At 55.4% G+C, this 22,370-nt stretch overlaps 4 protein-coding genes across 8 annotated transcripts in view; 2 read left to right on the plus strand and 2 right to left on the minus strand.

The window, feature by feature from the left end:
- Positions 1-2,881, minus strand: part of GJC2 (gap junction protein gamma 2) — a 37,483-nt gene extending 34,602 nt beyond the window's left edge. Inside the window, exons 1-2 of the mRNA XM_064639755.1 lie at positions 2,758-2,881; positions 242-311 (exon numbers count right to left, since the gene is read on the minus strand). The gene's annotated coding sequence lies outside the window, so the exon portion shown is untranslated. The remainder of the gene's footprint in view (positions 1-241; positions 312-2,757) is intronic.
- Positions 2,882-4,728: 1,847 nt separating this feature from the next.
- Positions 4,729-15,295, minus strand: GUK1 (guanylate kinase 1). 2 transcript variants are annotated; one of them, XM_064639778.1, is made up of 8 exons: positions 15,207-15,295; positions 9,969-10,082; positions 9,218-9,259; positions 8,368-8,464; positions 6,607-6,745; positions 5,659-5,743; positions 5,322-5,407; positions 4,729-4,912 (listed from the first exon to the last, which is right to left on the minus strand). In XM_064639778.1, exons 1-8 carry the CDS (start codon positions 15,247-15,249, stop codon positions 4,877-4,879), a joined length of 642 nt encoding a protein of 213 aa, XP_064495848.1. In that variant the 5' UTR covers positions 15,250-15,295; the 3' UTR covers positions 4,729-4,876. The 2 variants fall into 2 exon arrangements, with proteins under 2 accessions (XP_064495848.1, XP_064495852.1); XM_064639782.1 differs by lacking the exons at positions 4,729-4,912; positions 5,322-5,407 and adding an exon at positions 5,958-6,084 and having other exon boundaries at positions 5,664-5,743.
- On the plus strand, positions 15,248-17,311 carry MRPL55 (mitochondrial ribosomal protein L55). 2 transcript variants are annotated; one of them, XM_064639829.1, is made up of 4 exons: positions 15,248-15,397; positions 16,035-16,126; positions 16,235-16,418; positions 17,124-17,311. In XM_064639829.1, exons 1-4 carry the CDS (start codon positions 15,248-15,250, stop codon positions 17,265-17,267), a joined length of 570 nt encoding a protein of 189 aa, XP_064495899.1. In that variant the 3' UTR covers positions 17,268-17,311. The 2 variants fall into 2 exon arrangements, with proteins under 2 accessions (XP_064495899.1, XP_064495910.1); XM_064639840.1 differs by having other exon boundaries at positions 15,339-15,394; positions 16,034-16,126.
- A 64-nt stretch (positions 17,312-17,375) lies between these two features.
- Positions 17,376-20,725, plus strand: C1H1orf35 (chromosome 1 C1orf35 homolog). 3 transcript variants are annotated; one of them, XM_064639815.1, is made up of 10 exons: positions 17,376-17,452; positions 18,425-18,559; positions 18,675-18,828; positions 18,917-18,962; positions 19,076-19,158; positions 19,259-19,331; positions 19,649-19,728; positions 20,009-20,155; positions 20,330-20,453; positions 20,484-20,725. In XM_064639815.1, the coding sequence occupies exons 2-10, from the start codon at positions 18,466-18,468 to the stop codon at positions 20,619-20,621; spliced, it is 939 nt and encodes a 312-aa protein (XP_064495885.1). In that variant the 5' UTR covers positions 17,376-17,452; positions 18,425-18,465; the 3' UTR covers positions 20,622-20,725. The 3 variants fall into 3 exon arrangements, with proteins under 3 accessions (XP_064495885.1, XP_064495891.1, XP_064495881.1); XM_064639821.1 differs by having other exon boundaries at positions 20,330-20,725; XM_064639811.1 differs by lacking the exon at positions 17,376-17,452 and adding an exon at positions 17,526-17,915 and having other exon boundaries at positions 20,330-20,725.
- The last annotated feature ends 1,645 nt before the right edge of the window (positions 20,726-22,370 follow it).

Here is a 22,370-nt window from a genome sequence, read left to right on the forward strand (position 1 = left end):
CCCTCATGGAGCACCCTACAAGCACCCTGGGGCATCCAGGGCATCGGGATTCTCCCCAGCGCCCTGTGCTGGAGAGGAAACTCCATCCTTCCACACAACGCCCTTCCCAGCAGCAAGGCCGTCAGGGAAAAGCCCTGGAGGAGCTCCTGGACGAGGGGTGCTGGCACGGGGCTGTTTGAGCCCCACGTGGATCAGGGATCCCCCGGGAGGGTGATGGGCTGGGTGGGATTGTGGCACCTACCTGTTGTCGGTGCTGGGGGTGTCTCAGGGCGAGGTGGCAGCAGCTGGCACGTGGATGTCCCCTCCCTGTCCTGGGGGAAAGCACAGAGGGCATCAGGACACCCGGCACGGCACAGACTGTGCTGAGTTGGAAGAACCCACAAGGATCAGGGAGTCCAACCCTCAGCCCTGCACAGGCCCATCCCCGGGAGTCATACCCCATGTCCCAGAGGATCATCCAAAGGCTCCTGGAGCTCTGGCACGGGTCACACCACCCGGCACAAGACCCATCCCAGCTGCAGGCCCCTTAAAAAAAAAAAAAAAAGCCCACAATCCACCATGGCTGGATTCCTCATCTTGGGAAAGCCATTCCAAGCCCACCTCCCTCTGCTCCCACAGGTTCCATCGCTCCTCATCCTCTCTGGGATGATGCCAGAGGATTTTGCACTGTGACTGATCAGGAAGCACCAGCAGGTCTCACCCTGTGGCTCCACTGCGACCCCAGGGAGAGGGCTGGCACCCCAAATTCCCTGGATTAAACCTCTCAGCTCCTGTTTGAGGCCACACAGGCGCCAGAGGATTCCCTAGGAGAGGTTTCCATCAGAGTGGATAGAGCAGAAAAAAACGTTTTTTGCCTAAAGAAGTGGGAATTTGGACTCTTGGAGCCCCTTGGACTCGGGGCCAGGCAGCACCGACCCCACTGAGAGCTGAACACCCTCTCCAGGAAGTTTTCTTCTCCCAGGAAATCCTAGGACAGCACTCGGATCACTGCAGGCACAGCCCTGCCCATGACACACCATCCCACCACACTTCCACACCTGGGATGCTCCGTGCTGGGAACAGGCACAGAGGGAGCCGGACGCTGACGGACAAGCGGGAAGATCAGGGTCATTCCCGCTCCGTTTTCTCCCCTCGTTGCTCATTTTCCACGCCGGCTGCCCAATTATTTCCCAGGCTGGCTCTGCCCCGCGGTGCCTTTCTGCACTGGCATGGAAGGGAGCCTGGAAATCAGAGCTGCCTCCAACAGCACTGAGATGCCAAGAAAAACCACGGCAAGGACAAGTCTCTGGACCGTGGGCTCATCAGGGTGGGGGCTTTGGGCTAATTTGGGCTAATTTTGGCTGCTTGAAGCTGTCCTGGAGTGTGCCTCCAGCTTTTCCTGGCTTCCCCCAGGATGGTTTGGGCTTTAGGGATTGCCTGCCCTCGTGTATCCCTGCACAACATCCTTCCCAGCAGGCTCTTGGTGCATCCCAAACCCACATTCTCTCCTTGGAGAGGTATTTCTATTGCCAAAGGGGGACAGGCAGGAAAAATGATACAAAAAAAAAAAAATCAGGGAAAAATGATCAGTTCCTGCCCCAAAACTGGTGTCAGCCCAGATTCAGCAAAAACCCACAAGGCAACGACTGCAAAGCAACAGCTTTGAAGCAAAAGTGCTACAGGGGGTTGTTCTTTTTTTGGCATCGGCTCCAAGTGACCCCCAGCCCAGCCAGGGAGAGCTCCCAGGGCAGGTTTTATCCCAGCTTTTCCCTGGTGTGGCTCCTCACACCACCCCCAGCACCCTTCTCCATCCTCCTCCTGCAGGGATGTAGGATGAGGTGCTGCCACGTTTCCCAAAGCATCTCAGAGCTGAAAAGAGCTGAAGCCTGTCCAGTTTTATCCCAGTCTGACAGAACAGTGAATATACAGTTACATAAAATCCCTTTTTCTGACATTTCTGGAAGCAACCCAGGAGCAGGGCCTGTTCCTTTACCTGGGTGTGCCCCGAGATGGGAACAGCACCTCCCTGCCTGGAAGATCTCCTGCGTGGGAGAAAGTGTCCTCCAGGAGGAGAATCTTAAATCACAAATAACCCCTGGGCAGGGAGGCTCCTGATCCTTCGCTTTGCCAGTCTGATGCCTCAATCCCAGCTCCACACTGAGCACCACGAGCAGCTGTGGAGAACCCAGAGTTTGGGAGCTGCCACAACTGCCCAGCGTGGTCCTTGGGATGTGGGAATGGAACACCAACGAGCCAGTACCAAAAACATGGATCCCAAAAGGTATTTATGGTTTCAAACGTAAGTAATAGAATAAACTCTCATTTTTTCAGGACGCAGGAATTAAACTCATCTCAACAAGTGCCTTCGCCCACCCACTTTTGGGATCTGATGCCCCTCTTAGAGAGGGGCCCCCAACCTGGAGAGGGGCACTGCCAGCACCCAAAATGAGTCCCTGGGATGCCCCCCAGCCGTGCCACCTGCTCGGTGACCAGCCTGGCTCCACCACCCGCTCCCAATCCCTCCGCTGCCCATCCCCATCCCGACGGCCACCCTGTCCCCTCCCATTAGCCCCGGCCATCCAGGCGTTCCCTGCTCGGCTCCGGCACACACAGCAGCCAAAGCAGGTCACCCAAAACAAGCCAGGTTATTCCAGACTTCCCTGTCCCTTCCCACAGGGAAGGGGAATGCGAGGGGTCTGCACGACTTGTCTTGTTTCCATTTTCCAAGCGCTGCCACACGGGCTGGAGCATCATCCCCGTTTCCCGGGCACCACTCACCTCTCCCTCTGGGATGGGTGAAGGCTGGGCTGGAGGTGCTGGCAGGAGGGATCAGCAGGCAGGGAATGGGCATTTCCATGTGGTGTCGGCACCGCAGGTCCCACGGGATGGCCGGAGCTCACCAGACTGAGCCCAGCGCCGTGTCCTGCACCTCCAGCTCTGCTGCTCCGTGACTCCGATCCCTGATCCCGGCGCTTTCCCGCTGTCACAGCTGCCATCTAGAGGGGACCTTTTCCCATTGCAAACACGTCCCTCAAATTTTAACAAAATCCCAAGGTTCAGGAATAAAAAATAATCCCGGTCCATCGCTTGATGGCGCAGGAAGAGCCTGGACACAGAGGTTCACACCGTGAATCCACGCGGGATTTTCCTGCTTGTTTTACCAGAGTTAGAACCAAGCAACAGGACACCCACAAGAGGAAGGAATATTTCTAGGGAATCTAGGAAACATGTATTTAACAGTCCAGGAGAGGTAAATGGTCAAAACAACCCTCAAATCACGTTTGTGAAGGCAAGTGAGGGGCTAAAAGGGTTGCCAAGGGTGGGGTCCTGTTTGTTGCTGTCCGGAACACGGAGCTTTGGAGTGACCTGGATCAAAAGGTACCTCAGAGCAGCTGGATAAACTGGAAGAATGGGATATGAAGAGGAGGAAACCCAAAATTGGAGGGTTAAGATACAAACCTGCTATGGTAGGACATGGTTTGGGGGTGAGGAACTGAGAGCCTGGCACTGTCGGTCCAGCTGCTCATGGGCTGCTCGGTGCCAGCTGGATCCGGGATTGGTTTGGGGGGAAAACAGCTGGAAGTCACCACCGGTGGGCTGGGAGCTCTGGTGGACTGGTCATTTCACAGGACAGAATTCCAGAATGGTTGGGGTTGGAAGGGACCTTAAGGATCATGTCATTCCAACCCCCTGCCATGGGCAGGGACACCTTCCACTAGCCCAGGTTGCTCCAAGCCCCGTCCAACCTGGCCTTGGACACTTCCAGGGATCCAGGGGCAGCCACAGCTGCTCTGGGCAACCTGTGCCAGGGCCTCCCCACCCTAACCCCTTCCCGATATCCCTCTGGCAGTGGGAAGCCATTCCCTGTGTCCTGTCCCTCCATCCCTTGTCCCCAGTCCCTCTCCAGCTCTCCTGGAGCCCCTTTAGGCCCTGCAAGGGGCTCTCAGCTCTCCCTGGAGCCTTCTCTTCTCCAGGTGAACCCCCCCAGCTCTCCCAGCCTGGCTCCACAGTCTTCACCCTCTGTGAGGAACCAGCCCCTCCAAGGACCCTCAGGATTTGACCTGCTGGAGGGACCAAAGGGCTTGGAAGTTCACAGAATATCCCGAGTTTGGAGGAACTCCCAAGGATCAAAGTCCAACCCCTCGCCCTACACAGGCCAACCCCAGAAATCCCACCATGAGTTCCATGAAAGCATCGACATTAAGGCTGAAGAAAACTCGGGAAATGAAGTGAAAGCTCTCCAGGTCTCAAAGCAAAGACCAGCATGGGTGACAGTGGCTGGATACCATGGATTCCTCCAGGAAAAGGGATTTATTGCTGCCCTCAAGCACATCAGCCCAAAAGGCTGCACAGCTTGGGAGGGAAATCTTTTCTCCCCCCCAGCTTGTAGGTATAAGAACATCCAAAAATCTACCTGCACCCCAACTCAAGTGGAACAACGTGTGAATTCCAAGATTGCTGCTGGGATAGCAGAGAAGTTCACAGGAGTTTTCCCCCAGAAAAAGAAAAAAAAAAAGCAGTGGAGTGATGATAAAATAGCTGCCCTTTATGGAGTGGCATCAGCTGGCACAACGTGTCCCTCCCCAGATCCCACAGTGGCATCCCAAGCCACGTGCCAGGGATGCAGGTGCCCAAAGAGCTCCTCCACAGCCTTCCAGAAGGGCTCTGCCCTTGGGCAGCTTCCAGAGGATCTGGAGGTACAAACCTGGGAGAGCACGTGGGGCGAAGAGAAACACGAGCACGACCAGGTTTCCTTTTCTTTCCTTTTAATATAAACATCCTAGGGAAACTTGGGGAGGAGGAGCAGCCTAAAGGGAATGTCTGTTGGAATAAAGCCGTGCGACATGCTTCGGGAATGATGTGCAAAATTGAAATGTCCAAGCAGGGTCAGCTCAGCTCAGGACTTCCTGGATTCTTGGGTCTTCTTGATTTCCTGCAAGGAGAGCAGGAAAACCACTGAGAATCTGCCACTTTTGGGGAAAAACTCTTGGTTTCAGAGCTCTGGAGGTCAGGAGTGACTCAGATCAGAGGAGTGAGCCCAGAGTTCACCTTCAGGGACAAGGCAAGGTTTGACTGGGAGGCTCCAAAAATAGGAATCCTCTTCTATACCACCCAGGGATGTATCTTTATTTTCTCCCTAACCCAGGACTGTGCTGGATTCATTTCCCACTTCTAGGCCCTAGATCCATCATCACTCATCCATGAGCTGTGCTCAGTCACATCCCTCAACCCAGACCAAGTGTGGGATGAGGTGACATTCCTGGGGCTGCCTGAGGACAGACTTTCTTGTCCCAGAGGTGACACCTGCCCTGGAATGAGGTGGAAAAGCTCCAAGGACTCACCTCCAGCAGCACTTCCTTCAATTCAGAATAGGCTTTTTCTAGATCATCATTAATAATGACCAGGTCAAACAGCCCAGGCTCTTTACCTGGAGAAGGAGACAAGGACAAGAGTTAGAGGAGGATGTTTCTTCCCTGGGTCACCTCTTGTGTTATTTGGTAATATTATTTCAGCCACTGCTCTGCCAACCACCCACGAGGAGCTGCAGTGGGAAAGGCATCAAGTGCTTCCATCAGAGTTGGCTCTGGAGAGCACAAATCAGATATTCCTGAAAAAAACCAGCTCCTGAATCACCAAGGCATCATCCCCTCTCCATCTCACACCACTCCAAGGACTTACTAAGCTCCAAGTCCACTCGGGCTGCAGTCAAACGCTTCAGTAAACTCTCCTCTGTCTCAGTCTTTCGGTCTCGTAGCCTTTTTTCCTAAACACAGTGAAAAATGTATTAAAAAAATAAGTGTTCTGAAAGCTGCAGGTGGAAACCACCACCCACCCCCTCAGGCCAGGGCTGTCTGTGACCATGGGCATGTGAGAATACCCTGCACCCTCATTTACAGCCCAGTGCAAACCAGTGGCCAAACTGGGCTCAGCATCTCCTACCTGGAGCTCGGGGTCCCAGGGTTTGGGTTTTTTTTTACCTCCCTCTTATTTATTTATTTTTCCAGGTACTGCTGGAAATGAAATCTCTCTGCTGGGCTCTGGCCACGTGGTGCTGTTGGCTTCCTCCTCCTCAAGCTCAACGAGAACCAGAGACTGCCTGATGTACTGAGAGCAAGAGGGGAGAGTCAGGGGTTGTGCTCACGTGTCCTCATCCCTCTCTGAACCACGACAGTGACTCCATTTCTGCAGAGTCCCACTGCAATCACTCACATGGGGCAAGACCAGAGGGGTACAGAATTTACGGGGTACAGAATTTATGGTGCTGCACAAAACCAGCCTCCACGGGTTTCATTATAACTGTGGAGGCAAATCTCAGCACAAAATCCCTCTCTCCCCAGCATGAAGCCCATCTGAAGGATTGTGATGGAGCCCATAACCCAGCACAGGCAAACATGCCGAGGTGTGGAAAACACGCGGGAGGGACTCAAAAAACCAGAGTGTGGGAAGATTCATCCCTGAGAGCCAGAGGCTGAGGAGCTGAACTGCCTGCTTGGGAATGTCCTCCCCACCTATTCCAGGGCCCTTAGGAACACGGAGATGGGTGAAGGAGGGGTGAGACCCCCCCATCTGCAGAGCAAGAGCTGATTACCTCTAACTGCCTAACGGCAAAGCAAGGCGGGCGCTCACCAAGATGTCAATGGACGGCGGCTGCACCGAGATGTAGATGGGGTTCAGGTCGGTCTTCTTGATGTTCTTCACGCCCTGGATGTCGATGTCAAGGACACAGATCTGGTTCTGGGCCTGCACAGCCTGCACAGCACCTTTACTGGGGACACAGCACACAGGGAAGGGGTCAGTGTGCACTGGGGGGTTGGTGTGTCCCCCTCCGGCAGCGGGGGAACCTCACGGGACAACCCTGGGCCCAAAATGGGGCTCTGCTCTTGCTGAACAGTTTCTCCAAATGTGCTTTGGGACCCTGGGGTGGAGCAGGGACCTGCTGCCTCCTGCTAGAGGCTGGCAAAGCCATGCTGGAAGGTGTGGAAATGGATCATGTGTGACTGTCCCACAAGCAGCACGATTCAGGTACCACCCATAAAGCTCCTGCTGTGACAAAGCTCCACCTCCCAGTGGAAAGGTCCCTGCCCATGGCAGGGGGTTGGAACTAGATGGTCTTTAAGGTCTCCTTTCCAACCCAAACCATCCTGGGATTCTGTGACAAACACAGAAACAACCTTCCCCAAAGAGCAAAGCCACTGAGAAGTTCCCTTCTCCAGAGATCCACTGACTCCTGTACCCACACGCTCTCCTGAGGGATGGACACGGATGCTCCGTCTGGGTCACGAGATCCACTTGATGATTCACTTCATTTTTCAGTGGTGGCTTCTCATATGTCCTTAAAGACAACCTCTCTTCCCCCCAGCGTGGGGGAATTGCCTGGAGCTTGTTCCTGAACTCCTACAATTCTCCCTTGAAATGCAGCAACACCAACCCACTCCTGGTGCACTCAGAGTACCTGGACTACAAATCCAGAGGTTTGCTGCCTTGCCCAGATGCCAGCACCAACCTATACCCACCAAAAACCTCCTCAAAATGGCTTGCTCTGCCTTGTGAAAGCCTGAGGAAGAGACTCCACACCTGAACTCTGATTTCAGCCTCTGATTTAAGGCAGCTTCCAAGAAATCCTGGTTTCTGTGGGCAGGAATTAGGGTCATCCCACACACAGGGCTCTAAAATTAAGCAACTGATTTTTAGTTATTTATTATTATTCCCTGATGAGATTTAAGGAGCAGAAAGGACTGGTGAAAAGTTTTGACAGGCATGAGGGACTCTCTCCATTTTATCCCACAGTGGATTAGAAACATCCTCAGGCACTTGGAGAGGAAACACAGGCATGGAGAGATCCTGTATTTATTTGGTTTGCACACTAGTCTTCATTGCTTCTCTGGCAAACCATCCTCACAGGGAAGAATTTACCCTCAGAAGGAAACTTTGCCATCTCCAAAAAAAATCCTCCAAAAGGCACATTCAGCTCTTCAGGAAGCATTAAGTCTTCTTGAAAAGCATTTCAGGGAAATTTCTTTAATGCAAGTAATTAAATGGCCCACGAAACATTTAACCTCCCTCCTCAGCAGGTCCTTCCCTGACAGCACCACAGTTTTCCCACAATAATTATATAAGATCTCTGCCTCCTAATTAACGTTCCAGCCTCATGTTGGATTGATCACCAGCTCCAATGCCCAGGGCAAAGCTATTTTAGAACCCACCCAACTCTTCAACCCCGGCCAGGGGTGCCACGGAATTCATAATTAGACACTTCAGCAGAGCAGGATGTCACAGTCATGGCTTCTGCTCCCAAATTCATGGAATCCCAGGATGGTTTGGGTTGGAAGGGGACTTAATCACCATGTAATTCCAGCCCCCTGCCATGGGCAGGGACACCTGACGTACCTTGTCCCGTACATGTTCCCGGAGAACTCGGCGTGCTCGATGAATTCCCCGGCATCGATTTCCTTCTGCATTTCCTCTCTGGTCACAAAGTGATAATCTGGAGAGGGAAAAAACAGGGAAAACAGCCAGGAATTGACAGTTTTGAAGGTAAAGTTCATGGTCAAAATGACACCCACGGGAGCCTGGGGGAGAAGACACTTAAAATGTGCTTTGGACAACGCTGGGAGACTGCAGAGATCTCCTTCCTAGTTACTGGATACAGCATTCCCTCTCCACACCAGTTGTCCAGACACCTCTTCCAAACATTCTGGAGCTCTCTGTGTGGCCAGAAATGCTGCTGTACCCCCTTTTCCATCCCCTTTCCCCTTCCTGGTGCAGTGGGAACCTCTCCCCGCTCTTGCCCACAGGTGTGGAACACATTCTGGCAGGGCTGGCAAGGCCCTTCATTTGGAAACATTTCTAATTAAAGACTAGAATGGGATGAGAGAGAGGGAGATAAAAGGGAACATCAAAACCAAGCAGACTAAAAAAGGAATGTTTCTCTATCTTTTGTTAAAATTCCTCCCTTTCATTTCAGAGTGAAAACTGCCCATTGGAAATTAAGCACAAACCTCTTTTGGTTCTTTCTTAAACATGCAAATGAACAAGGAAACAGCTGGGGACAAGCTGTTAATGAGGATTAAAACATCTCATTAAGCAGCTGCACTTCCCAAAGCACTGGGCATTTGGGGTATTTCCCCTGAAACTCTGGAAAACCAGGTCAGTCAAGTCAGACCAGGGTGTCTCAACTGAAACCTCAGGGGATTATTTGGAGACTCCAAGGAGACAAATCCAGCTGCAAGACACCCACCTTTGCCATTCACCTCCCCAGGTCTTGGCTGCCTTGTGGTATCTGCAGGTAAAAAAAAAATAAAACAACCTTGGAAATTCTGTACATCACCCAAGGATGTCAAAGTATCAAAGAAAAGCCAAGGTCTAAGTGGCCCCTGGATTTTAGGGGGAAAAAAATCTCTCCCAGGAGAAAACCTGGGAGAAAACAGCAAGATTTGGTTTGGAGTGAGAGATTCATCAAGAGCACAGGCTGAAGCACACAAAAAGATAATTTTTAAGTCTTTTCACCTCCCATAACATTAAATTTTTCAACATCCAGTGTTTGCTCTTTCGTGGTGGAGTGAATCCAGATCTCAGGTCTCAAAGCAAGGATTTCACTTGCAGGACCCAAAGTGTTGGGACATTAAAACACATTTTGGTAACGGACTTAAAAACACCTGGCAGAGCTCCAGGGAAAAATCAAGTGGCTTTTGAAGGAGAAATTTGGGGGAATTTTGTTACTTTCAGTGGCAAGAATCACTCAGAAGAATCTTGTTACCTGTCAGAGCTGTGGGGAATTCCCAGACCTGGAAAAGGTGCTATTCCAGACAAATCAGACTTGCCACTCAATATCAGCAGTAAAAGGCATCCCAATTAATTTACACATCCCAAAGAGCCCACAGACAGACTGGGACACAGGCAAGCCATGGAAAAGCATTATTTGGGGTACAAATAGAGCTACAGCCCTGAACTCCTGCCCTGCCTTTCCCTGGGAACACAGGGATACTCACGGGAGACGCTGAAGCCGAAGATGTTCTCGTAGTCTTTGAGCAACTTCTTTAACAAAGTGCTTTTCCCTGCACCTGAAGGGCCACTCAGAACCACTGGCCTTGGTCCCTGCATGACTGGGGAGAGACAGAAAAATATGTGTCTGGTTGGAAACATCCATGAAAACACAGGGATGGATTCCCAGGGGTGCTCAGCTCCTCAGAACAGCACCAGTTCTTTATCCTTGGATTGAAAGTTCTGCAGGAAAATCAGAAATGATGAGAAATCACAAGCCTAGAGCTGATAAAAAGTACTGGGAGTGCAGGATCTCCTCAATGGATTGAGGTTAAACCCACAGGAATAACCCCAAGGAGGAGGAAACTGAGCTCCAGCTGCTACTGAAGTGGGATAATTCATGCCAGCCGAGTCCCATTGGGATTGAAATCTTAAGGAAAACTTTCTCCAACAGGAAGAAAATGCCATTTGTGCCTGGTGCCACCTGGAAAATCATGGGACAGAGGGACAGTCCCAGCCTCTTCCCTCCTATGGGGAGAAAGAGGCCTCAAGGAGGGTTTGCAGGATAAGAGTTTCCAGTGTGTCCTCCATGGCTGAATCCCAAAACCTTGCAAGAGAATCTGAACTCAGGTGAAATCACTGGCATGGAGGTGCTTTGGGGTTTCATTCCAGATTTCCTGGAGCACTAACTCCTGCTGGAGGTGCCTCATGGCAAGAGGGAAGGGTTCAGCTCCTGGTCCAGGTTAAGGAAAGGCAGCCTGGGGCCACACAGAACTTGCTGCAGTTGTTTCTTCAGCCAGAAAGGGGGGGAAAAAAAGGGTGTTTTTATGTTCCTGCCTCTCTGGGGAAGAAGATATGTTAATTATCAAGATTAATAATATTTTTACAAAGAATAAAGAAGAATAAAGAAGAAAATGCTGTCTGAGAGGGAAGGGGGTACCACTGGGGACCCTCATCCATCAGCAGCTTCCAAGGCAGAGGTGACAAATCAAACAAGGCAGTTCTGCTCTTCCTATTTCAAAATTACTTTTTCAAGCAGTAAAATCCTGGGAAAAGCAGGTTTTTTTAACCTCCTGGGCTGGGTGTGGCCTGGGGAGCCACTACCCCCGGGGCAGGTAATGCCTTTCCATGTTAAATTAGCTCAGAGCAATGTCAGCCCGACCTTCCAGCTCACTTTTTAACCAGCCTTAAGCCAAGTGCTGTCTCACCACAGCAGCTAATCCAGCCTGGCTGCCTCCCTGACCCCAGCCTGGACACCTCCTTATCCCTAAATCCCTCCATCGGGCAGCACAACAGCCAGGGAGTGACACAACTCCTCCCTCTGTTCCCTGAGGACACTTGTCTGACCTGGGATATTCAAAGTCTAAGCAGGTGCCAACGGCAGCAGCAACACCCACAGGCAATAATTATCCATAGGGAAATTCCTCCTTTTTGCCTGGTGTTTTCCAGGTGCTGCAGCCCTGGAGATCCATCAGATCAAACGTTCTCCAGGGATCCTGGAGGATCAGTCCCATCACCACGTTGCTGGATTAAGCTCCATCATTCAAAAACCAGCAGCTCCAGGAAGCTCTTTTGGGGACCTTCTCACCATTCCCTTAATCCCTGAATTTTGGTGATTTCCAAATATCACAGGGTTTGCCTAAATATTCAATACCAGAAGAGGAAAAAGGACCAGCAAAGTGCCTGCAGCAAGGAAGCAGAGGGTCCCTGAGGAGTTATCCAAAGCATTTCCCTCTCTCCTGCCCCTGACAGTTCCTCTCTTCCACATCAATAAATCAGGTGAGCCCTAAGCATTCCTTGGAAAACACTCCAAAAGAGGAAGGAACCACAGAAATTCAACACCCCAGGGCACTTCACAGCACTGCTCCCAAACAATGTTCCTTCATCACACACCAGCTTCCTCAGCCACCTGGAAAGCTCCCCATGGGACACTGGGATGGCAGCACAGACCCTGCCCAGCTGTTTCACAGCTTCCCCTCCAAGGTGATCCAGCTGTGCCAACAGGAACTGTTCCAGATGTGCAATTCCCAGTCCTAGATCCCAGCTACAGGGAACAGAGCTTTCCTCTCCCTGCCCTCACCTCAAAATTTCACCTGCCCTTGAGCAGGCACGGAGGGAAAAACAGGAATTTTAAGCTGCCCAAAATCACTTCCAACCATTTCATTCCACTCCAAGCAGGAAAGGGGTGGGAGGGATGGGCTGGGAGCAGGTTCCAAGGCATCCTTACCTTTTCCTTTTGCTCCCCTCCAGCCAAGGAATGCAGTCCAGCCCCCGGGAGCAGAGACAAGCTCAGGACACAGAGCTGGGCTATTTGTGAGCTCCTAAAGCCTTAATTAATGAGCTGCAGTTTTAAGATGGCCAATGAGAGCCACCCACTGGGCTTTAATCTGCCCTTGTGGATCCTCCTCCGCTCTCTGCTCTCCCACCTGGCAAAGCTGCATCCAACACCCCCAAAGGGCTGAGGGGGGCTGGCCTGGGATTATGGGAAACAGGAAAACTGTCCCTGTCCCTGCAGGGGATCTCACAGGCACCAGCATAAAGGGACAAGGATTTCACCTGCACATAGCTTGGGGCTGGAAGGGACCTTAAAGATCACCCAGTTCCAATCCCCTGCCATGGGCAGGGACACCTTCCACTAGCCCAGGTTGCTCCAAGCCCTGTCCAGCCTGGCCTTGGACACTTCCAGGCACTTCCTTCTGCAGGCAGTGCAGTTCCTTTGGACCAAATCCACCTCCAGCCACTGCTTCACCTCAGGCCAAGGACCACAAAGGCCCCAGGGAAACTCCTCCTCTTGCCCACAGATCCAAACCATGTCTCAGCACGATCCTCTCCTTGACCTCACTCCCTTTTTTTTTTTTTTCCCTAAAAATACTCATAACTAAGTGAGAAAAGGCACCTGGGTGTGATCACTTGTCTCACTTCCTTGGAAAACAGGCTAAAATTAAACTAAGAAGGGACTTGCTTTTTCTCCCTCCTGTTTGGTTTGCAGCCCAGGAATGCATCCCTGCATCCCATTTCCAAGCCATCTGCAGCAGGAACATCACAAAGATGTGAGTGTCTGGATTTTTTTTATCCTTTGCTCAGGTTTTGGCATTTTCAGAGCAGCCAATCTGCAAACACCCAGCACTGAGGGTCTCCTAAAAATGGGTTTGGATCCAGCCTAGCCCACCAGGGAGCTGATCAGCCAGAGAACAGCACGACTAATTAATTATTTAATTAATATTTGGGCAGGTCTCACACCTGGGACTGAGGACAAATGGCCCTGTGAACCCCCCTGGGCTGCAAAAAGATGAGGTGGTCACTGAAGGAGCATACAGGAGGTTGTCCCTAAATCAAGGAATGTTTCCTGGTCTGCTCCTGCCTGCTGAACTCACCCCGGATTTTACCTGGGAGGCAGCAACACAACCAGGAAAGCAAAGGACAGACATCACAAGAGTTAAACTAATTAATGCTGATTAGCAGAGAGGCTTTGCAGGGAAGGCAAAGCCCCATTTACAAAGAAGAAAAGAAGATTAAAGCAGTTTCCCTGGAGCCTTGAGAAAGGTCTCCTGGATTAGGATTATAAACCTGCTCCCTATTTTTAGCAGGTTCCTTAAAAAGATGCCACTCCCACCTTTCTAAGATTTGGGATTCTTTCCAAAGAGACAGAGATCTGCCCTGGCAGACAGGGAGTGATGTGCAGCACTGAAACAGGAGCAGGGAGGTTGGTCCCTTCCAACCTCACCCATCCTGTGATTCCATGAGCAGCATCCCACTGCAGCAGGGAGCTGGCAGGAACACTCGGGCACCTTTTTCCCGGAAGTAATTAGCTAATAAGCACTAATTAGCCCCTCCCCTGGCCGCACTGTGGGCACTGCCCATTGCAGGCAGCAGTGATGCTGCAGAGGGAACAGGAACCACCTGCTCAAGGTCACTGCAGGAATCTCCAAGGTCCAGGCCAGTGATTCCAGCACCGTGCTCAGCTGCAAACTGGACCAGTTTAACCCACCCACTGGCTGGAACCAGTTTACCCACCTGGGTGAACCTCTACAGAGGTGAGGCTCACCCTGCTGTGGTTTCACCAGCCACCTCCCCACAGGTGTTTTCACCACCTTTGGTTTTGGATACATGGAGGAGGCTTATCCCAAACCACAAACCAAACTGATTCCACGTGCACTTCCCTGTCTGGCTTATCCAAGTGGGAACAGGGATATCCCAGCTCAGGGCTGGGGATACACCAGCCCAGGGTGGTGTATCCCACCCTCCCTCAGCCAGCCCACGTGGATAACGGGGCACAGGCAGGGCTCTGAGGGCCATAGGGAGCTCAGCATCCCCAGGGATGGGGATCAGACCCCTCATCCAGGGGGTCCTGGGGCGGGATCAGCACCCCCAGGTCAGCACCTCAGCACCCCGGGGCCTCTCAGCACAGGGACCCTGTGAGGGGCTGAGCACCCTGGGCAGGCTGAGCCCCCTCAGCTGAGGGTCCCTGTGAGGGGCTGAGCACCCTGGGCTGGCTGAGCCCCCTCAGCTGAGGGTCCCTGTGAGGGGCTGAGCACCCTGGGCTGGCTGAGCCCCCTCAGCACAGGGACCCTGTGAGGGGCTGAGCACCCTGGGCTGGCTGAGCCCCCTCAGCTGAGGGTCCCTGTGAGGGGCTGAGCACCCTGGGCTGGCTGAGCCCCCTCAGCTGAGGGTCCCTGTGCAGGGCTGAGCACCCCAGGACCCCCATGAGAAGCTCAGCACCCCACGGCAGGCTGGGACCCCCCAGCCAAGGCTCCTTGAGGGGCTGAGCACCCCAGAACCGGCCAGGACCCCTCATTCCAGGACCTCATGAGGGGCTGAACGCCCCAAGACCCCTCAGCCCAGGGACGCCACAAGGGGCTGAGCACCCCAGGACCGGTTGAGTCCCCTCAGCCTGAGGCCCTTGTGAGGGACTGAGCGCCCCGGGACCCCTCATTCCAAGGTCCATGTGGGGGGCTGAGCACGCCGGGACCCCTCATTCCAAGGTCCTTGTGAGGGGCTGAGCACCCTGGTCCCCTTCAGCGCAGAACCCCCGTGAGGGGCTGAGCACCCGGGGGTGGTCGCGCCCGCTCAGAGAAGGGTCCCCGCGAGCGGCTGAGCATCCTGGGGCCGCCTGTGCCCCCTCAGCCCAAGGCCCTTATGAGGGACTGAGCTCCCACGAGCTCCGCTCAGACCAGGATCCCCGTGAGGGTCTCGGCACCCCCGGGGCCGGCCGTGCCCCCTCAGCCCGTGTCCCCGTCCCCGCTCACCCGCCCGGGCGATTCCCGCCCCGCGCATCCGCCCGTGGATCATGAGGGGATGGGGGGGGGGCGGGCGGATCCCGGCAGCCCCCGCGCGCGCGCGCCCACCGCCCCGTGACGTCACCTCGGGGGCGGGGCCGAAGGGAGCGCGCGGCCGCGGCGGCGGGACGGACCAAGGGCGCGAGCGGGCGGGGGGGGGGGTGAGCGGGGATGGGGCTGAACCATGAGGGGATGCGGGGGGGGGAACAGCGCGGGAGGGACGGGGGAACATGGGGTGAGCCATTGCGGGGCGGCGGGGGGGCTGTGTTGGGCAGAACGATGAGGTGCGGGGAGACATGGTGGGGCTGGACCATGGCGGGGTGTGGGGAGTCGGGGCTGGACTATTGCGGGGCAGGGGGAAGCCTGGTGAGGCTGAACCATTATGGCGATGAGGGGGAAACATCGTGGGGCTGAACCATTGTGGGGTCTGGGGCTGAACCATTATGGCGTGGGGGGGAGACGTGGTAGAGCTGAACCATTATGGAGAAGGGGGGACATAGTGGGGCTGAACCATGATGGGGGCACGGGGTAGAGGTCGTGGGCTGGACCATTATCGGGATGGGGGGATCCCTAATGGAGCTGAACCATGGTGAGGATGGGGGGAGCTGGGGCTGAACCACTGCAGGGCGGGGGGGAGATGTGCTGGGGCTGAACCATTATGGGGTTGGGGAAGCCATGGCCGAGCCAAACCCTGCCAGGAGCTGCCATGGGGTTGATCCACGACGGGGAAGGGGTGTTGAGGCTCTCCCTGTGATGGGAACACCGGTGTCACCCCAGGAGCTCTCTCCTTGTCCCCAGGGTGTCCCTGGGCTGTGTCCCCTGCTCCGTGTGCTCCGTGAGGGTCCCGAGCGTCCCGCCTGTGCTGGGATGGCCGCCAGCCGGGCCCTGAGGTGAGCTGTGGGGTCTGGGACCCCCTGGGACAGCACCAGGTCTGTGCTGTGGGATGGAGGTTCACGTCACCCCCGCGGTGACACCTGCTCGTGTCCCTGTTCCCACAGTGTCCTGTACCCCCGGGCCGTGTCCCGGCTCCCTCTGGCCGCCTCCACCCGCAGCAATTCCAACCGCGCCTCCGTGTCCCACCTGCACCGGCAGCACTACGGGCGGCTCTACCCCGTCCTGCTCGTGGGCACCGACGGCTCCACCACCCGCCTGCGCTACCACGAGCCCAAGAGGATCCTCATGGTACGGGGGCGGAGGGAGACGAGGCAGGATGGGGGCGAGGGTGGGCACGGGAGACTCGTGTCACGTCCCAGGGGGTGTCACACCATGTCCTGAGGGGCTCGTGTTGTGTCCTGGGGTCTCATGCCATGTCCCACAGCGCTCACACTGTGTCCCACAAGGCTGATCCCATGTCCCTGAAGGCTCACACCATCTCCTAGGCACTCATGCCACGTCCCACAGGGCTCACACTGTGTCCCCAGGGTCTGACCCCATGTCCCAGAGGGTTCACACCACATCCTGGGGTCTCACCCTACGTCCCTGGAGGCTCACAGCGTATTCCAGAGGGTTCATTCTGTGTCCCTGGGATCTCACACCTTGTTCCCAGGGTGTCACCCTGTGTCCTGGGGGGGCCATGCCTTGTCCTGGGAAGCTCATGCCATGTCCCAGGGGTCTCCCGCTGTGTCCCCAGAGCTCATGTCGTGTCCACCAAGGCCTTGTGCTGTGTCCCAGGGTTTCATGCTATGTCCTGGGGCTTATGCCTTGTGCTGGGGAGCTCACACCATGTCCCAGGAGGCTCATGTCATGTCTTTGGGGTCTCACATCACATCCTGGGGTCTTACACCGTGTCCCTGGGGTCTCGCATCGTGTCTTGGGGTGGGTCTCACGCCGTGTCCCTGTGTCTCACGCCGTGTCCCGGTGTCTCACGCCGTGTCCCCGTGTCCCCAGCTGCCCCTGGACAGCACCACGCTGCCCGAGGCCGAGCGCAGGGCCCGTCTGCGCCGGCACTTCCCCAGCAAACCCAAGCCCAAGACCGAGGAGACCTTCGAGGGCATCGACCTGGAGACCTACAAGAAGTTCTGGAAGAAGTGAACGCAGAATTAATAAATAAATAAATAAACAAGCAAACCAACCAACCAACCAACCAGAGCCGTGTGGTCCCGGCGCGGTTCCGCCGGGCTCCCCCCGCGCTGGGGGGACGGTGGTACCGCCCGGTCCGTCCCCCCCGCCCGTGCCCGCGGTGGTAGCGCCGGGGCGGGCGCGCGCGGCGGCCGGAGGTGGGTGAGGGGAGCGGCGGCGGGTTGGGGGAATTTGGGGGTTTGGGGGGATTTGGAGGGTCCGTGTGTGACCCCGCGGGTCGCACCCGCCTGTTCCTCGCACTCCCCCCATGCCGAGGGTGCAGGGACATCCCCCCGGCGTGCTTCACACGCCCCCGGGACGGGCAAACCCCCCCTCAGGCCCCGCAGGCCCTGTGGCTTTCCCCGGCCTGAACCCCCTCCCGGACCCTGACCCTGAACCCCCCCCCAGGCCGTGAACAACCTCCCCCTTGGCCCTGCAACCCCCTCCCAAACACGGACGCCCCTCCCCAAGCCATGAGCTCTCCCCCAACTCCATTCCGTCCCTTCAACCCCCTCCCAGACCCTGGAACTGTGTCCCACTGGCGATGAACTGCCCCCTCCCCAGGCCGTGCAACGATCTTCCCTCCAGGCCGTGTAACTGCCTCCCCAACAGCTCGATCTTGTAATTATACTCCCCCAGGCCCTGACCACCCCTTCCTTCCAGCCCTGAATAGCCCATGACCCCCCTGCCCCACCTTGGCCCTGCAACCCCCCCTGCCAAATCATGATTCCCCCCAGGCTGTGATCCCCCCCCCCTCTTCTGGCCCTGAATCCCCCATCCAGACCATGACCCCCTCCCCTTCCAGCCCTGAAACCTCCCCCCCACCTCCAGACCATGAACCCCTTCCCATCAGCCGTACAACCCCCTCCCAGACTGAATCCCCCCAGTCCATAAACCTCTCCCCTTCCAGCCCTGAACCTCCCCCCTCACTCTGCAACCCCCTCCCAGCCCCTGAACCCCCTCCCAGGCCGTGAGTCCCCCCACAGGCCGCACACCCCCCACCTCAGGGTTATACAACCAGGGCTTTGCTTCCCCCACCCGCCCTTGAGGGGGCCACATTTGCTTCCCCCAAATCCAGGCGCCCTCCCAGGGCTGCACGGGGGAGCCAGGGTGGTAAATCCTTTTTGCAGGTCACCAACCCCTCCCCAAATCTGCTGCGGGGTCTGGCACCATGTTTGGCTCATCCCGGGGCGGGGTCCGGGGGGGCCAGGACCAGTTCAGCTGGGAGGATGTGAAGACGGACAAACAGCGTGAGAACTACCTGGGTAAGGGCTGGTCCTGCCCAAACTCACCCTCCCTGCCCACCCCAGTGTGGTTTTGGGGTGCAGGTGGAGGTTTTGGGGTGCAGGTGGAGGTTTTTGGGGGTGTTTCTCCCCACAGGGAACTCGCTGATGGCGCCGGTGGGGCGCTGGCAGAAGGGGAAGGACCTGACCTGGTACGCCAAGGGCAAGAAGGACACGGCCCCGCCGTTATCCCGGGAGGAAGAGCTGGCTGCCGTCCGCCTGGCCGAGCAGGAGGCCATGATGGCAGCGCTGTGAGTCCACACACACCCCACACCCCCCCCAAAAACAGGGGGTGCAAATCCTCTCCCCCACACGCATCACCCGCTTCTGTTTTTGTAGGGGCTACAAGAATGTGAAGAGGCAGCCCACGGGCCTCAGCAAGGAGGTAATGGGGGCAGTGTGTGTGTCCCCACATCCCTGGGGAGTGTCCCCTCCCCTTGGCTCTTTTTTGGGAGGGGGGACACGCCCAGGACACTCTTCCCCCTCCCCTTCCCACAGGACCTGGCTGAGGTTTGCAAACGGGAGGGCGCCGAGCGGGACGACAAGGACGTGGATCGGGTGGTGGGTTTGGGCAGCTCCAGGTATGGAGAGAGACGGGGGGGGATCCCACACCAATTCCAGAGCAATCAGATTTTTTGATTTTACCTTTTTGAAGCTTTTTTTTGTGTGGTCTCTTCACAGTGGCAGTGCTGGCCGGGTGATGCTCTCCAAGGAGGACAAGGAGGCGGCCAAGATGGGGCTCTCTGTGTTCACGGTACAGCACTGGTTGTGTTGTCCTTGGGAGGTTAAAAAAGAGATGGAGAAAGGCAAAAAAATGGAATATTTTAATTTAAAATATTTAAATATTTATTTAGAAACCAAACCTGGGCGTTGTAGCACGGAGACCTGCAGGAGCTCCCCATCTCCTGAGTTAATTTGTGGGGCTTTAATTTTTCTCCCAGATTGCATTTAATTTTATTTCATTTTTTTCAAATTTAATTTTTAAAGGGGGAAAAAAATCCCTTTTTCTTGTAATTCAAAACTGTGGGCTCATGGACTTGCTCCCTATTTTACCCCCCCCTCCAACCCTAGCACCAGAAAGTCTCCAGCAGCCCTGAGACATCTGGCTCCAGGAAGAAGCAGGAGAAGGAGGAGAAGGTGGAGGAGAAACGGTGAGTTTTCCCACTTTGATAGGAAACCACCTGAAATGGCCTGGTTTTTGCAGGGAATATTTTGCAAAATGCTTCCATGGCTCCCTTTGGCATTGGGTTTGTTCTGCATCTGCCTGAAAAACTCTGCTTTCCCCCCAAAACCTCTTTGTTGTTGTTTATTTCTGTGGGTTTCTCCTTGGCCAAGGGATGTGGTGGGATGTGCCTGGAGGGAGGGATGAGGATGAGTTTTTGGAGGAGCCAGAGGGATGCACATTCTCAGTGCTTGATCTCTTCCCTGCAGACCAGAGAGCAACAAAAAATCCAAAAAGGAGAAAAAGAAGAAGAAAAAGAAGAAACATAAGAAGGAGAAGAAGAAAGACAAGGACAAGCATGCCAAGAAGGACACTGCCCCATCGTCGTCCGATTCTTCTCCAGATCGGGAAAAGAGGTATGGGCTGGGCTGGGGCTGAGCCCTGGTCTTGGGGCATCACTACTGGAAAATGGGATGAAGGATTTAGGAGAGCCACATGGTCTGGCATTCCAAAATCCCTTTTTCACCTCCAGAATCACCTTGTCAGTGTCCCCAGTGTCCCTGGTGTCACTCATCCCTCTCTCCCTGCAGGCACCACCGAAGGAAAACACATCAGCACTCCGAGACATCGCGGCACGGCCGCCGCCGGCACGACACGGATTCCTCTGGGAGCAGCAGGGATTCGGGGCGGCATTCCCGGCGCAGGCAGAGCCGGAGCAGGGACAGGGACAGCAGGGACAGGGACAGCAGGGACAGGGACAGCAGGGACAGGGACAGCCGCAGCCACCACCCGTCCCCGAGGCACAGGGGCAGGAAGAGGAGCAGGAGCAGGACCCCCCCATCCCGCGGGGTCAGGCAGCGCCACGACACCAACTCGGACTGAGAGGGATCCCGGGATCGTCCCAGGGAGATCCCACGTAGGATTTATATTTTTTAAGGTGGTTACATTAAAAGAGCTGCAGCTCTGCAGGCGCAGAGTCTGGCAAAGGGCATTAAGTTTGTGATGCCAGCAGCCCCTGCCCACCCCTGGGGGCAGCAGGTGCCTGGGCCCCCTCCTCCTCACTCCCTGGATCCATCCATCCATCCAGGCAGGATTTAGCACAGATGCTGTGGGGTGGGGTCTGGTGCTGGGATGGTTCCAGCTGTGGTGCTGGAAATGCTGTGGATACCTCATGTCTGTGTACAGAGACTTTAAAAGAGATTATTATTATTATTATTATGTTTTTTATCTTCTTCCCCTGCCCTTGAGTGCCTGCCAGCACAGTGGTTGGAATAGTTTCTTTCCTTAAACATTCCCTAAATTCACAGCTGCATGGAAGGGACCTTTAAGCTCATCCTGTTCCACCCCTCTGCCATGGGCAGGGACTCCTTCCACTATCCCAGCTTGCTCCAAGCCCCATCCAGCCTGGCCTTGGACACTTGAAATAATTCCTTGGCTGACAGGGAGATGGATGGGACCGGAGTGTCTTCCCCTGGCCACATGCACCCACCTCAGGGAGCAGCAAACTCTGTTCCCATCCAGGATTTAAACCCTCAAAACATGAGTATTTATGTCCTGGGTGCACTGAAAAAAGGCAGTTTCCCATCAGTAAATAGGAACAGTGCTGTGAATGGGAAGGGGTTGTCCCGAGCAGCTCCGGAGCGTCGCTGGGTCCGGCGGGGCCGTGCCAAGCACAAGGGCCTCGTTTGTGTAATTAATGATGCAATTTAAGACAGGGAGGGTTTGTGTGTCTTGGTGGACAAAGGCCCAGCGGGATCGGGGTGAGGAGCTGACAAAGCCCTTCTGTCCCACGTCCCTCCCCGGCCGTGAGCACGTGCTGGGCACGGGCAGCGGGAGAGGCTGCGGAGCGGCCGCAACCCTCGGGGATCCCCCACACCAAGAGGCTGTTTTGGGGGGTGACAAACTCCTGGCAGGGTCACAGGGCTGTTCCTTGTGGTCTGAGCAGCTCCAGATCCAGCCCAGGGATGGCAGGAGGAGTGGGGTGGCCCTGAGCTCATGCACTCCCTGGCTGGGGGCTCTGACCCTACTGGTGCTCACCAGGCTGAGCTCGGGGTCACCCTCCTGGCATTTTTGGGGATCCTGGATGCAACTGGAGCCTGCTGGGAGCATCCCAGTGCAGGGCAGCGATGGGCGTGGTGGAGCAGGGCTGTGCTTCGTGGGAACTCAGTGCTGGGAGCAACAGCCTGGAAAGGGAACTGTGGGAGAGTGAAAACACCACAGGGAGCAGAGAAAGAAAAACCACAAATCCCCATGTCCTGTTCCTTCCACGGGTTCCTGCTTTCCCTGCCTTCATCTCCCAAGCAGAGGGGATGGATGCTCTGGGCAGAGCTGGACTCACAGCTCCACACACATGTCCCAGCCAGTGCCAGAGGTGCTGATGTGCCAAGCATGATGCCAGCGGGGCCGTGGCACAGCTGTCCTGGCTCAGTTCAGCTCTCCTGAGCTTTCTCCTGCCTCTCCTGTGTCACAGCTCTCCCCTCTTCCTGTTTCACACTCTGAGACCTGAGTAAAACAGTTTGAGAAATATGGATAAGCCAAAACTGAGGGTGAGGGGGGTGTGAAGGAGCCAGGCCCCATTGAAGGGCTGCTCACCCCAAAACCCTCCCTGCTCAGCCGCTGCACCGGTTCCTG

This window comes from Pseudopipra pipra, chromosome 1, assembly GCF_036250125.1.
Source record: "Pseudopipra pipra isolate bDixPip1 chromosome 1, bDixPip1.hap1, whole genome shotgun sequence".
NCBI lineage: Eukaryota > Metazoa > Chordata > Aves > Passeriformes > Pipridae > Pseudopipra > Pseudopipra pipra.